General features: G+C 42.3%; 1 protein-coding gene and 1 long non-coding RNA gene across 3 annotated transcripts in view; one reads left to right on the top strand and one right to left on the bottom strand.

Annotated features, from left to right (window-relative positions):
- LOC147601196 (uncharacterized) overlaps positions 1–4,119 on the bottom strand; it is a 60,108-nt gene extending 55,989 nt beyond the window's left edge. The window contains exon 1 of the long non-coding RNA XR_015258074.1: positions 3,985–4,119. This is a non-coding gene — a long non-coding RNA (uncharacterized LOC147601196). The remainder of the gene's footprint in view (positions 1–3,984) is intronic.
- The window catches only part of ASAP2 (ArfGAP with SH3 domain, ankyrin repeat and PH domain 2), a 91,809-nt gene continuing 80,519 nt past the window's right edge, over positions 3,807–15,096 (top strand). For both annotated transcript variants that reach the window (XM_086743992.1, XM_086743991.1), the window contains exon 1: positions 3,807–4,045. In XM_086743992.1, the coding sequence (XP_086600118.1) occupies positions 3,920–4,045 (126 nt within the window). In that variant the 5' untranslated portion in view covers positions 3,807–3,919. The remainder of the gene's footprint in view (positions 4,046–15,096) is intronic.

Below are 15,096 nucleotides of genomic sequence, written 5' to 3'. Positions count from 1 at the left end.
CTTGAGGGATCATCAAATATGTTAACCAGCTCATCATGTTATCCCCCTGCTATTCTCACAACTCCTTTAGCACGTCCTTTCACTAAACAGACATTAACTTTTGCCTCTGTTTGATCCATGATGGTAACCTCCAACTCTGAGCTGTTAAATTTCAAGGACACAAAGTCTTGTGTGCTTTCTTTCATGCTGACCCTCATTCTTGTAATAATTCCCCCTTAAACATCCCAGTCTAACTCATAATCCTTCTTGAAAACCCTACTTAAAAGGTCTAAAGAAATATTTAGGCAACAGTGTGCAAAGATCACAGACCATCATACAGTCCAATAATGGTCCAGTATTTCCTTATATTCACTCAATTGCCTTTCCAGTAGCTAATTTTAGACGCTCAGACCTCCAGAGGCTGCCTTATTGTTCTGTGTTTGTATAGCACCTGGTCCTTGGTTTGGGTTCTTACTTACTGGCAGAGATACAAATAAATATTTTGACATACAGATAAGATTTCTAAAGGCTCAAAAAACAAAAAGAGAAGAAAACTAGGCATTTTTAAAACTATCTCATGATTTTCAAGGTCTGACATGTTTTTAGCAACACTGACTGATGAAACCATCAGTGCTGGTTTAAAGTCAGTGTAGGAAGAAATGTTTGCACAAATCTAGTATTCGGATTTTCATATCTCCTGCAAGGGAAAGACACCTAAACTCTGATATTTCGCACCTCTTTACAGAGTTGTAGTCTATGCATATTCCACAAGACTAGAAGCTTTTCAGCAGAGCAATGTGCAGAGCTTGGATCTTTGGAGAGTTTTTTTTTTTTATTAATTTCTCTTTAGTAGAAGACCTCTAACTGCATGACCAGGTCAAAGAAGCCAGTGACATTTTATCTAGTATTAATTGCAGATAAGGAAGAAAGAAAGAAAGGAATGTGCAAAGCCAGAGGAGAAGGAGCAACGGTAAGCAAGCAAGCAGGAAAGCCTAGAGACAAAATAGTGGTACAAGATCCTGCATAAGCAAGCCTTGCTCACAGCTGCCTCATTCTCGAGCCATTCCACTGCAACACTTATTCACTGATTCAAAGAATGTGGCTGGATGCTCAAATTCAGTGTCACTCAAACACATAGAGGCCAGCGTGGACAGGTAGATGAGCCGGTAGGATACTGGGACCAGAAAGCCTAATGACACTCCTGAACCTAACAGTGAGGGAGCACAGAACCAGGATAATACTTTATTGAGGTGTTAGAACTATAAAAATGATGGAAGGGCTGAGAAAATATCCTTTCAGTGAGAGACGCAGGACTCACACACACTAATAAAAGTGTTGCCGCGGAGTAACAGGTTGCCGCATGTCAGTTGACCCACAGTCACCATCTGTGTACTCAATCTTTGTGGCCAAGGCAAAACAATTCAAATTAGCTTTGCCCTGTTTAGTAGAGGGGAGTTGATCAGCTTGGTTTATCAAAAAACAAAACTGAGAAATTATTTCATTACAGCATACAAAAATGCTCCTAGGGAGAAAATCAGAGTACTGAATAGCTCCTTAACCTACTGAACAAATTGTAATAACAAGCAATAGCTGGAGATACAGTAACTGTGACTAGCCATTGTCATAAAACACTAACAGAAGCAGTGGACTCTCCAAACTCTTGAGTCTTGATATCAAGATTAGATGTCCTCTAAAAGGTTCACTCAAGCACAAGTCTTCAGCTTCAGAAAAAGGTGAGTGAAATGTGCACTCTGTCAAGCAAGAAGGCCTAGCAGTTTCATTGGGATGGAAAATTTTTTATTCTGTTAAGTTAAAGATCAGAAGATACCACTGCAATCATTTAACCTAACCTGATGTGTGAATACGGTCTATAGAATTAATTGCATGATGATACTGTGTTAGTTGTATATACCCCGACATCAAGGTGAAGATGTAACCACTAGATACTACATTGATATGCTGCAGATTTGGACTACACCTGATGGAAGAGCCACTGCAAAAAGTGAAAATCTAGTATTATTTGCCTTTCAGATCCCAAGTTTTTCATTCCCTTCAAAATTTCTAAATAAATATGCCACACTGGAAGATATGATAGTTTAAGAATGCTAGTTGGGGTAGTAGTGTGGTATCGCTCTAAAGGTATGACCATCAGCTGATGCAAAAAACGAAGATGTAACATCACATATATTTTTAGGAAGAATGAATATTTATATTCAACCTGGTCACTAATATACGCATCTATTACATGACATACAAATACAAACAAGAAGTTTAAGGCATTAGCCCTGGAACAATTTATACCTGAGGAGAGAGGTTTATAATGCATAATTATATGGAGACAGAAGTTAAAAGCAAAATAATGGCGGTGATTTTTATGAGAGAAAATAAAGAGCAATTAGAAGGGAAAAAAAAAAGAGTAAGAATTAGAATAAGGAAAGAATATGCAGATAGTCACTGCTCATTCATCTGCTTTGCTACAACCAGTAAAATAAATATGGTTGACAAGCTTCATCACTTATGTTAAAGGAGAACTTTGTGTAACAGTAACAAGGATTGCAAAGGGCAGTAACATCTGGGTAGGCCTGCAGTTATTTATGCGAACATTTTACAAGCAGCAGCAAAAGAGTACCTGCTTACTCATCTGAATTCCCTGGAGAGTTTTAAATCACAGTAATAAAGAATCACTTATAGAAAGCAAGTAACTGTATCACCAGAGGGGAGTGAAAGAGCCACAGGAGAGTTTCTGGGCCAAAACACAGGCTTCCAAAGCTTTCTGCGCCAACAGGCTGGAAGTCCGAAGGGCTTTGAGGCCGAGACAAACCACAGCCATGGGTCACATCCCCGTATTCCCAACGAAAGCAAGCACGGTGACACCTTGCCAGTCTCCTTTTTGCCGCATAAGTCACCAATGCCACTGCTGGGGCTGAGCCTTGCACTTTCTGCCTCGATTAATCTTTGTGGCTTTATATTAAAGAACAAAGTGTCTCCTCCTCTGATACCAGTGCTTCCTCTTTGAGTACGGAAAAAGCTTTCTAAGAATTTAGATACAAACGTTACTTAGCCTAAAAGTATTTTTTTTCACGGACCACTTGGGAACAACAGCATTTCTCACCTTTAGCAATCTCGAAACTAGGCAGCAAATTCGTAAAAAGATAGTAAAGTGTCGAAATATAGATGATGAACTGCTAGGGAACAGACTGTCCCTGCCACCTCCGGGCAGCGACGGAGGGGACAGTGCGGAGACCCGTCCTGTGGGCTCCCCCCCGTGCCTCCGCGCATCAGGTAGGCACCGCACCTCACCTTCCCCTGCCCTTGGGTACTTGCTGCTGTTGTCAAACACGATCTTAATTACACGGCTGGATTTGTCCTGCCTGTTCCTGGGATTACCCGGACGGTGCCTGCCGTTAGACCCGCCGCCGTTCCCCTCCCTGCCTCTGCCCGCTCCCCTCTCCCCGGCGGGGCTGGGGAGGGAGGGGGCCGCCATCTTCTCAGGGCGGGCGCCGGGGAGGGGGGCGAGTGGGTGGCCGCAGGTCTGCTCCGGGCGTGCGGAGGCTGACGGGGGGGGATCATGCGGCCGCGCCTCGACCCGCCTCCGCCCTGTGTGTGTGTCTGCGAGGGAGAAAGCGAGAGGGAGGGCGGGGTGTGGAGGCAGCTCCCGCCGCCGCCTCCCCCCTCTCCGCTGGGCGTGTGCCCGGCCCCCGGTGCTGCGTGACCGCGCGGGGAGGAGGAGGAGAGTGTGGGTGCGGGGAATTTCCTTGTGTGGCGACGGGAGAAACAACACCGCTCCAGACGGCGGGGCTGCGAGGAGGGCGCTGCCGCCGCCAGTTGCCGAGCGATGTGAGGAGGAAGCCCCCCCTGAGCCCTCCCCTCCCCCCGGAGCCGCCTGCTTTTCCCCCCCTCCCCTCTCCCCTCCCCTCGCCCCACTCATCCCCGCCCCGCCATGCCGGACCAGATCTCCGTGTCGGAATTCGTGTCCGAGACCAATGAGGATTACAAGTCACCTACCGCCTCCAACTTCACCACCCGGATGGCCCAGTGCAGGAACACGGTGGCGGCCATCGAAGAGGTGAGCCCCGGGCGGGGAGGCGCGGCGGGGCGGGCAGCGAGCTGCGCAGCCCCCTCCGGCCTGGCTGCCCGCCGCGGCGGCGGCAGCAGCAGAGAACAAGGCGCTACCGGCGCTGGCTCCTGCCGCTCCCTCTCCCCGCCCGGCCCCGAGGAGCGCCCTCGGCTGCTGCCGAGAGGAAATGGGGCTCGCCCGGCTGGAGAGGGGAAAGAAAAGAAGCGGGGGGAAGGGCTGAGGCTGCCCTCCTCGGCCCGTGGGGCTCCCGCTCCCCTCGCCTTCCCGCTCCGAGCTCCCCCCTCAGGGCACGGCGGGGCAGGGGCGCCGGCCGTCCCCCGGTTCGCTCAGCCTGGGGGCAGGGGAGCCCCGAGCCGGTCGGTTCCGCCCGTCTGCCCTCCTACCTGGGGTTGGCGGTGGTGGAGGGGAGACACGGGAACTCCCCAGCCTCCCCCCTCTGGCCCTTCCTTCACAGCAGCACCTGAACCGCCCCGGCCCCGCCGCCCGCCCTTCCCGCCCCGCCAGCTGCCGTGTGGGGCTTGGGCCCTGGTAGTGCGGGCGGTTGAAGCGTCCTTTCCCTTGTGTGTGTATCCTCGCCTGCTTCCTGACACCGGTGGGATTTCGTCTTCTTTCCGGTACCCGCACACAGAAATTTAAACGCCCTCCGCCGCCCCACGTTTATGCTTTAAGGCAGCGTTCCCTCAGGAGCCGCTTCCCCAGGGCTGCGGGGCGCTGCCTGCCCTTCCCGAGGAGGCGGGAACACGCCGCCCCCAAAGCGACGCCTGAGCCCCCTCTTTTTTGCCTCCTCTTGGACAGCTTGGGCTGCGGGTACTTGGTGCGAGCCGCTTTTGTCTCGCGGAGAGAGCAGCTTGTTTTTCTTTATTTCGCGATGCTCGAAACGCGCTGTTGAACCTGATGGCAAGAGCCCTCCCTACCACGGAGGGTGGCTGCCAGCACCGGGGAGAGAAAGAGAAAGGCTCTTTTGCCTCCTGTTTCAAGTCAGAGGGAAATCTGGGACAGGTCTGAACACAGTGAGAGCACATTCCACATCCCCGTCGTATACGCACAATGAATCGAGAAGCGTCTGTGTATCTCGACTCCTCCAGCAGCTTCTCTGAAGTAACTTGTGGGAGGGGGGGAAATCTTACTTGTGATGCAGATTAATTTGCTCCATCTACCTGTTACATCAGTTCTTACAGTGTGTGTTTAGTTGATTTGTTCTGCAGTAAGCATATATTTTAAAAAGAGCCTCTTCAGCAAAAAGAGCCTTGTCAGTAGTTAGTTGATGTCCCTTTTTACAAAAGAACTGCCACTAGCAATGTATTATTAATGTGTCTTAAGTGAACAAAACCCAGGTTAGGTGTTTAAACACCCTTTTCAAGATTTTCCTGTTTTGCCAGTTCCCAAAACCACTAAAGCAAGGAGGTGAATTCAAAATAATCTTCACAGAAGGAATTACTGTTTTGTTCCTGAGGTAATTTTTCTTCTCTGCAAACTTGCACTTAAATGCCTGGATTTAATTATATCTTATTAAACTGATAGTCTTAAGATCAACAATTCTGTATCAAGGGCAACTTGTTCTTAAATAATATTTGTAATAGTGAATTATTTTAGTTGGAAGGTAGAGGTGCCTAATAATTGATTAACATAAACTAGAAGTTAGTGTAAGCATTTAGGTCAAAAGTAGTTTTGCTAGATTTAGAGATTTTTGTTACAAGTCTCGCAGAAATTGGTCTTTCTCTAAGCCTCAATTTCTAAAGCTACATGGTTGCAAAAGTGCCATATCATTTCTTAGAAAAAAATGCAAACAAGTTTTTTTTTTTTTCCATTTTCATGTCTAATGATGCAAAATTTATATATGATGGCCTGAAATTTACGACATATATCTCTTAAGGTCTCCTAAAGATTCAACTCAATAAGTTACATCTTGAAAACCTTTTTTAATGTTAGGAGAACGGTATGCATTTAAAAATTTGAATATGGTGGATTCCTTTCTTATTTAATCTGTCTGCTTGGCATTTGTTTTTGTGTCAGATCTCTGATACACTGCTGTTTGATTTTTAAATAGACTCAGTCAGTATGTTAAATCTTTGTATCTCTGCATATTTTGGATATTAGACACTGTCTGCTAGCTTAGGTACAAAAATTATCTTTTATGATAATGATGATAAAGAATGTGCCTAGTGTCTTACAGATCTAAGAAAAGTTTGCAAGGCAGGAGATGAGAGATTGCACTGACTATACTTGTTCTTAATAGCATTGATCTATCTAGCACTTCTGGCAAAATATCAGCAGTTGCTGCCTGTTTGTGCTGCTGTCCTAAAGCATGTGTTGAAATGGCTACTAAAGTTTTTTTCTTTGTGATTTGTCAAAAGCAACAAACAAATTTTAATGGTTTCAAGATTGTGAAATCTTTTTTTCAGATTGAGACTTCTTTGGTTTGGAAATACTCGAGTCCTTTAGCACGACATGCCTGGTTTTTCAGGTTAAATGTGATCCGTTGATAAAAAGCTGGCTATAGATTGTGTAATAGAGAAGTCAGTGCTCAGCACCATTTTCTAAAAGGCTAGGCAAGAATTAGTTAGTCAGCTTGTTGTGAACTAAGACTTAGTAAAGAATGCATCTAAAAATGTCCAGGTAATACAAAGAACCTGTGCGTTTCCAGTGTCACAAGTACTGTGAAGCATCAGTTTCCAGTGCACACTGCCCTGTTGCGGTAGATGGTATGGTTCTAAAAACTAGGAAGTCTGGCTGTGTATGATGTAGGGAATGTGTTACTCAAAAGAGTTAATAGGTAAACTGAAACTGTGCTGACTGCTGGCTTTGTGCATGCATTGATTTTGGGAAGTGTCTGTAAGAGCTAGTTTATTAACTGCAGACAGTTAAGTTTTCATTTGCCAGGATATTGTATACGTGTATTAAATCAACAAATTAACTGGTTAATACTGTGTACACATGTATTAAATCAACAAATTAACTGGTTAATACTGATACTTTGAAGATGTCTATTAACTGCTTTTTCCAGCAAATCTGGTTCTGGAATGGACTGTGCAACGGCCCGCGTGAAGCCAGCTTGAGTCTCCCAAGCCTGGCGCTCCCTTGGAAGCAGAGGCGCAGGGGGAGGCACTGCAAAAGCACAGGAGGTGGCGGCTAGTGTGGCTTGTTAGCCTGAGCAAACTGTGCAAACTCAGATATCTGTTTCCAGGTCCCAATGGGAAGTCTTTTGCACTTATCATTAACACTGCTGGTTATCAGGTTTGTAAGTCTGTCTTAGTTAATTAGCAGGTATCTAACAGTGTCTTAAAAGTTTAGTTAATGAGACCTTGCTTTCAGTGATGGAGTGGAAAAGGCTTGTTAAGTGAGGAGATCAATAAGATGTTGGACAATTGTACATATATAATTTACCGCTTATGTCTCTGTGGACAATGGTATTGCCTTGAATCAGTGTTTTCTGAACTTGGACTAACTAACCCCTGTCAGTTGTAGAATATTACTGATTTTTAGTATCAGTTGAAAATACTTTGAGTTTTAGTGTCTTATGTGATTGTATACACCGATTACAGACCCCTGGTCACGGCCTTTAGATCACCAGAAGTGCCTGCATTGCAGTTTGGGAGCTGGTGCCTGTTCAAACACTTGGAGAAAGAGAATCTGATCCTTTGCTCTCGGTAGTGGAAAGGGGATTAGGAAAGGCATGCTTGTGGAACACGTTATTTCAAAGGAAAAGGAATCGTAATTTCTGCATTGTTCTCAGATTAGGATGTTGCTTAGCAAAATGCTGGGAATCTTTAGCTTCTGCTAAAACAAAATTAGAAACGAGGAGTATCTGTCACAGGCCCTTGCAGGTTACTGTTTAATCTTTGCATGTATGATAGTGACTAAGATTAAACAAGTTTTAATTGAGGGAGTGGAGAGCATAGTCACATGATTGGGGGAGGAGTTGCTTGAAGTCAGTAATCTCGTTTTACCAATGCAGTCTTTTCACTTGACTGTTTCTATTAAAGGTCCCAGGATCTAAAAATGTGTGGCGATCGTTCTTAAGCTGTGAATACTTAAAAATCTGATTTTACTTAAGATTTACTCTGATTTTACTGCTATTACTTAGAACATATATGCACTTCTCTCTTTTTTGGTGCTACAAGTTAAATAAATTGCAGTGGAGCCTGCAAAGTGGTCCTAATAGCTGTGATCATTAAAGATTTTTAGAAATTATTTTATAGAGTGATTTAATGACTAGAATCCGAGTATGCCACTTTTTTTTTTTTTTAAAGCATGGGTTAAGTTTTACAGTAAAGACTGGAACTGAAGCCCATAAGAATCCTGCTTATTTGTTTATTCTACCTGTTTATCGTGGTCCAGTGCTTGTGGACCAAGAAAGAAGGATGGGGGCTCTTGTGCAGGCTACAAAAAAAACCCGAGAGTAGCTGACAGTTCATGTGCTGAAGACATTTCCAAGTCAGGACTTGAGGTGCAAAGTTTACCCCACCTACTAAAACTTCACTGCATGCACAGATTTCCTTATGAAGAGAGGAGAGCAGTTTAATAGGTTACTGGAGCACCCTTCCCAGCTTAGTAGCACTTGCTACAGGGATGAATGTGTTTTCTAAGAAGTAGACAGGACGAACGTGTAGTGGGAAGATGTAAAATATAGAAACAAAAGAAATAGTACAGTGGTAGCTAAGATGGTCTTAGTTCCCTGGATAGAAATAGATTTTAATTGTTTGGAGTCTTGTGTAAAAGCCCCTTTCCAGGGATTTCTGCAAAATCAGTGAAATTAATGTTAAAGCCGTAACTTGTAAATGTCAGGTCTCTTCTTGCCTGTGTTCTGCAGGCTGTATTCCATGATTATTGCACCTCAATGATTCTGTTATTTTACAGTTTAAATTTTTTTTTTTCTGTGATTTCCACTCCTAGGAATGCATCATGTTATTTCAGTATCAAATCCTTTTCTTCCTCACTGTCACTTATAATACAAGTTTTTCTGTAACAACTTCTTGCCACCTAAGGCAATCCCACAGTTTTCAGCTGGCTTGGAGAGGAGTAAGGGATCGATGCTTATTGAATTTCATTCTCTCTTGTACATTAAACTTCTGTAGTTCTCTCTGTTCCATTTTGGTTCTGCAAAGTTAACAAGGACAAGAGGTAATAACGGCTTGGTGGGGTGGGCAGACGTGAAACTGGATACATGCATACACATGTAAAATTTATACTTTCCCCATTGTGTATTTTTTGCTTGTTAGGTCTTTAGGACTGGGGTTCTGTCTTCGTATTCTACATGATTGTGACTAGTTTTTGAAAGCTATGTGAAGAAGATGTTTTTGTATACTTTGCAAAGGAGTAGGAAATGTCATACATTGTAGTGAGTTTTGGGAAATTTACTACTATTATTTCCTTTTAATAAAATATATCTTTGTGCCCACTGTAATGTGCTCTTCGGTAGCACATATTTGCACACTTATCTTATTGCTAAGTACAGTTCCATAAATATGTGATGCTTAAAACTTTTTTTTTGTATTCCACTTCTGCTTCCTTTGTGAAACTTTGATTCTCTGTCATCAGCATCCAGAGAGGTTTCTGGAAAAGTCATTATGACACAAATGGCATGATGATTTCAAAAGAAGTGTGGGAATTTTTTTTGTTTTTGAAAGGAATATAGAGGGTAGAAGTTGCAGAAATTCAGGAGCTAAAGGGTAGGTCTTCAGCTGGAGCTTTGTGCATATTATAAAATAGAGAATTTAAACCTTAAACCTTTAAAGTACAGATAATGTGCAGTCAGTTAAAACAGTTTCAAGCCATGTAAGTAGATTGCTGTGCACCTTGGTGCATCCAGTGATGCATCTGCTTCCTATTACCAAATGCTTCTGGGCCCTACAGGAGGGTCAATGGAAAATATGTACGCTTCTGAAGTATTTTACTGACTGTGGCTCTTGTTTTTTTATTTTTCCCTAGTGCATTTATCAGAACTGTCTTATCTGTATTTAGTGTGCTTAATGCTGATGCTAAAAGCAAGTAGATGTGGAAAGTGGCTAACTCTCCTGAGGTTTAACCCACCTTCATTTCAGTCTGTTCTCTCTGTACCACAATATATAGAAATGCTAGATAAAGGTGAGGCCTTCGTTCTAAAAGGCATTGCAAAGTCACAGGACAAAAGCTTAACCTCTGCTCCAAAGTGCTTCCTGTCCACACGTTAAGTGCACATGGCTGATAAATACAGGTGGAGGAATCCAAGAAAACTTGGTGCACCTGACTAGTGTACTCTGTTTGTAACTGAACCACTGTGAAGTGGTTTCTTTTTATTCATATGCATTAGCGTAATGGTTCTCAAACATTTTAGTTCAACTCTTAAATCTTTCATTTGTTATAATTTGTATCTTCCATATATATATATATGTATATATATTACATACAACTATTCACTATCTAAAGTCCTGCACCCCGGCTTCTGAGCCTCACTCTTAACAACCCACACAATGTCTGGCCCCTTTCCCCAGAAACAACCTTTTCACCTGAAGCTCCAGAAAAGTTGGGCCTAGCCCTCTTCCCTCTATCATCCTCGGTATCAAGCTTCTCTATACTTTCTCAATGTCTCCTTATCTCCCTTAATTTCTTGAAGCTTCTTTGCTAGAGAGATTGTTGGTGCTTTACCCTACTTCCATGGAGCTGCCTGGCCTTGCCCCCTCTGCAGCAGCCTTGGCCCAGCCCTGTCTGTGGTACCAGAGCAACGGCTGGGACTCAGGTGGGCTTCGCGCTAAGCTGGAGTGTCTCATGGATGGGCTAGCGGCAAGAGTCTTCACTTGCCCTCACGCCTTACTGGCTCTAAATAAATGTTGTATTCTTCATGAAGTTGCTAGAGAGGGAAGAAGAGTCATTCTCTGGGTGCAGTCTTTCTGTGACTTTTCCAGCTGTCGGGCTATCTTCCATCCTCGCTCCCCTTCCCATTGCATTTTTAGTGACCTGTATAGCTCAAGAGTTTGTGGTTGCTATGAAAGTAAGTGTTGGTAAGATAAGTACCAACTAAGCATTGGTAGGAAAACATGAGGGTGTGATTTTAAAAAAAACAAATGGATGTTTGTGGCTGGAGTTAGTCTGATCGGAGGTGGGGGAAGTAATGTGTGAACAAGAGATGATTGGTGTTGCCTGCTAATAATAATAATAATATTAGAATCAAAGACCACTATCTTACATTTGATGCAAAGGAGATTGCTGTTACAAGTATGGAGAGGAATTCATTGCATAGAAGACAAACTGAAAGGTTTAGTATCATGAGTGGATGTGACTGAGGAAGACTATTTGTCAAGACCAGAATGTTGAAATAATCAAAATTAAATTGTGAGATCATGGATAAAAACCTTAGCTTAGAGTGAAGGGCTGTATTTTAGAGATAATATGCAGAAGGGATCTGCATGTTTATGATAGACAGGTTTCAGTTTAAGAGAACCTATTGGTTATAGTCTGGTAAAGCAGGCTGTCTGCTAACACTGCCAGCATGGAGGAAGAGTGCAAGAGGAATAACTTAAGAGCTGTATTTCAGCCACATTATGGTCAGACATCCGTGTTGGCTAGCCAAGATGCTGACTTTTACAGAAGGAAACAAATAGATACAGGAGAAGCTAATGTGAGAATTGCTGATTTAAAGGCAGGAATCAAGTGGATGTTGTGGATGAGACTGGAAACAAGTGAAGTGCTTTTGAATGGCTGGGGCTCAGTTCATTGTGTACTGAAAGCAAACTAAAGAAATGAAAAGCAAAATCAAGGCAAAACAAGCAAAAAAATTATGTTTAGCGAAAAAGTCATTAAACTGAGAGCTGGTGAGGTCAGTAGAACTGAAGAGTTTGTGTACTAAAGCTCGAAGAATGTTCATGAAGTATCCCAAAAAAGAGGAAACTTACAGTAAAAACTAAAGACTTGAAACACCCCAAGAAGAATGTCACACATGAGCAGAGCCTGCCAGAAATGGGAAGAAAAAGCCAGGCAGTCAGAGGAAAGTTTTGCGTTTAAGAGTATATGTAAAGATAAAAGATAAATTTGCAAAAGTCAAGTTTCTTTAGGAATGACAGCAGTCAGTAAAGAAAACAAAACCACTCTTTATGCACATGGGGTTGTGAGGAGAAAAAGAAAGGATAATATGCAGTTAGAATGTAGTAGTATTAAAGATAATATAGGTATTGCCAAATCTAAATGAGTGCTCTGCTGTGGTTTTTGAGCTCAAAGTGTGGGAGAAGGCAGAATGGATAGCAGGAATAGAGATGCAAATAAGCAAAGCAGTGAACAAAACTGAGCTTAAAGCAGTCAGTTTGTTAGGGCTGGTTAACTTATTTTCCAGGATTCTGAAATAACTAGGACAGTAACTAGCAAATACTCCTAACAAGTCCTCCAAAGACTAGGATGGTATCTGATTTAAGCACAGAGGGTTAAAAAACCAGGGATGGAGAGAATTTTTTACAGCTAGTAGAAGTGATTGCAATGGATGCAGAAATGCAGACCGTGACTGTTAAATTGAGGAGATGTTATTAAAGATTGCAAGTATCCCTTGATGAGTGGCAAGCTAGCCAAGTAACCAGTTTCCCTTTCTGCTTCCAGAAATGCTTGGAAAATACTGTAAGCAAGTACTTACAGCAACTGCCACTGCTATGCAAGAAGACAGTACTTTCTCATTTGCCTTAATTTTTAAGTTGTAGCATAGTCAGATGTGCAAGAATTTCACATTAGGAGAAATTGTGTGCCTCCTTGTTTAGTCTTGCATGAGTGCTGGCAATTTCTTATGGAAAAACAGAATTACTGAGAATCATACTTGTAAAGCTACAGAGGATGATTACATTCAGGTTTCATGTAAAGTTAAAATTTCTGCTTTGGTCCATTTTAAGTGAGACAGATTTTTTTTTTTTCTTCTTTTTTTTTCCGCCTTAAGCTCAGCTGGAAAATGTAGATCAAGTTACGGGACAAACAGAAGTTTGATGTTCATAACTATTGATTTTATTGGAGGCTGATGGTAGAATTGTTTCTCTTTTTTTCCGTAGCCTTTTCCCCTCACAGTCTTATATTTGTTAGCACCAAGCTAAAGCTCTTCTGTATGCAATGTGCTTACTGGATGTAGTTGCTCTCGGTGGGGACAGAGACATAAGCTGGAAGAGTTTTGGTATTAGATATGAGATTTTCTGTGATTAAGGTGACCACTAGCTTCTTTTGTTTGGACTAAATCCAGACTTCTTTCCTGAAGTTTACGTCAATGTAGGGATTAACTGGAGGAGTAAATTTGGCTAGGAAACGACAAAAAATGGGAACACAAGAAAAAGTAAGACTCAAAGTAGCAGATAGCTGGAATGCCTAAGAGGTAATATGAGGATCAATGAAAAATGAAGAGCAAGAAAATGGAATCTGAGTTAAAGACAAAGTGGGTCACCCAGAGGCAGAGGTACTGTGATGGCATATGAGGAGTGGAGGGTCAGGAATTGGCATATATGCAGAAGCATTAAGGAAGGGGTAAGGAAATGCAGCAAAAGTCTAAGGAAGTTCAGAGGAATCAGAATTGACAGGAACTGCAAAGGAAGAGGGAGTACAGCAGTGTTTATGCAGGAAATAGGATGAAAATGCCAGGCAGAGAATGTGGAGGGAGGGCTACTGTGAAAACAAACAGTATGGTAAGGAGGCAGGCCAGAATATAGGGAAGGGGTAGTGATGGAGGAAGCTGGATAATGGCGATCTCATAGCTACATCATACCCTGTAGTTTAGGAGAGTGGAAGAAGAGTTCTGTATATTACATATCTGGAAAATGGGACATAGTACTAAGTATTATGCAGACTTTATTAGCTGTTGTGTATTTCTCACAACAGCTGTTGTGTATTTGGAAAGAGAAAATAATTTACCGTATGGAGGAGAATTTATTGATGGAGGAACTGAGATATAGCACTGTAACTGAATAGCTTTTTTTTTCTCACGAGCAATGCTGCTTTGCAGGAAATTAGCTTGGGTAGTGTGATTCAGTACTTTTCATCTCGATTAGTGGGCTTTGTTTTCAAGTGAGTAGGTGTTGGACAGAATTTGAAAAATTTCCTTCTTTGTATATGGGAACTCTTTCGCAAAATATTTACTAAGGAAGAGACATTGTACAGTAAAGTGTATTTCTTTGGAGTCTATTCTTTAAGAGGTGGCTGTAAAAGTTAACATGAAAGAATCTATAGTATAAATTCTAGCATCTGACTTGTTAAACCAAGAAGAAATAGGGAACTGAGAGGGAAGGCTGAAACTCTGCTCCTCATTGTCTTGGAGCAGTATGGTGGATAGAACCATCTGCTATTTGTGGGCACCTCCACTATCCCTGATTAAAGATCAGATTATCAATGTAGTTCTAGCCTGAAATCTATAATTCTGTCTAGGCATTATGCTAAGTATGGATGTAGATACATCAAAACAGCTGAAGTGATTAGAGCTGAACAAATTACTTTTACATTCCTGAAAGCTTTGTTCTACATTTAGAAGGCATATAGGAAGGGAAAAAAAGTAGTGAAGCCATGTGAGCGCTCATACAGATTATTTTCTCATGTTTTATGGTTTCAGTTCTTTGTTAGTGAAAGATTTCTTTCCTAGGGTATGCAATTTCAAGGAAACTTAGCCTGTATTCTAGGGAAGTCAACTTAGAAACAAATGCATGTACTAATCATTTTAAGCCCCTTCAATCAAACAGGATTACTGTTTGGCTGTAGCAATCAGAGTGGAAATTTCCTTAACATAGGCGAACACAGAGCCCCTGCTCCTGTTGTCACATGCAAAACATGCAGTATCGAGTCTTGCAAAGCACATGTTTTTAATAATTCATTTGTTTTCCATAACTGTAGGTGTATGTTACACAACAACAGGAAAAAATACCAGCAGAGTCCTCCTACACTAGCTCCTAGCTTCATGTAGACTAGATGCTAGCTGTGCTGAAGAGAGTAGCATTGGAGAAGCAATGAAGTAGTAAATCTTATTGTAAGCTGCTCTTTGTTTGGTTTTGTTCATTCTTTTGCTTAGTTCATTCTCTTCTATTGCTTAACTGCTTTGGTTGTGGATGACAAGCATTTCA

The sequence above is a fragment of the Chlamydotis macqueenii genome, chromosome 3 (assembly GCF_036417535.1).
Source record: "Chlamydotis macqueenii isolate bChlMac1 chromosome 3, bChlMac1.mat, whole genome shotgun sequence".
NCBI classification, from domain to species: Eukaryota; Metazoa; Chordata; class Aves; order Otidiformes; family Otididae; genus Chlamydotis; species Chlamydotis macqueenii.
Note: the sequence above shows the minus strand (reverse complement) of the source record. Positions and strands in the feature narration are given on the sequence as shown.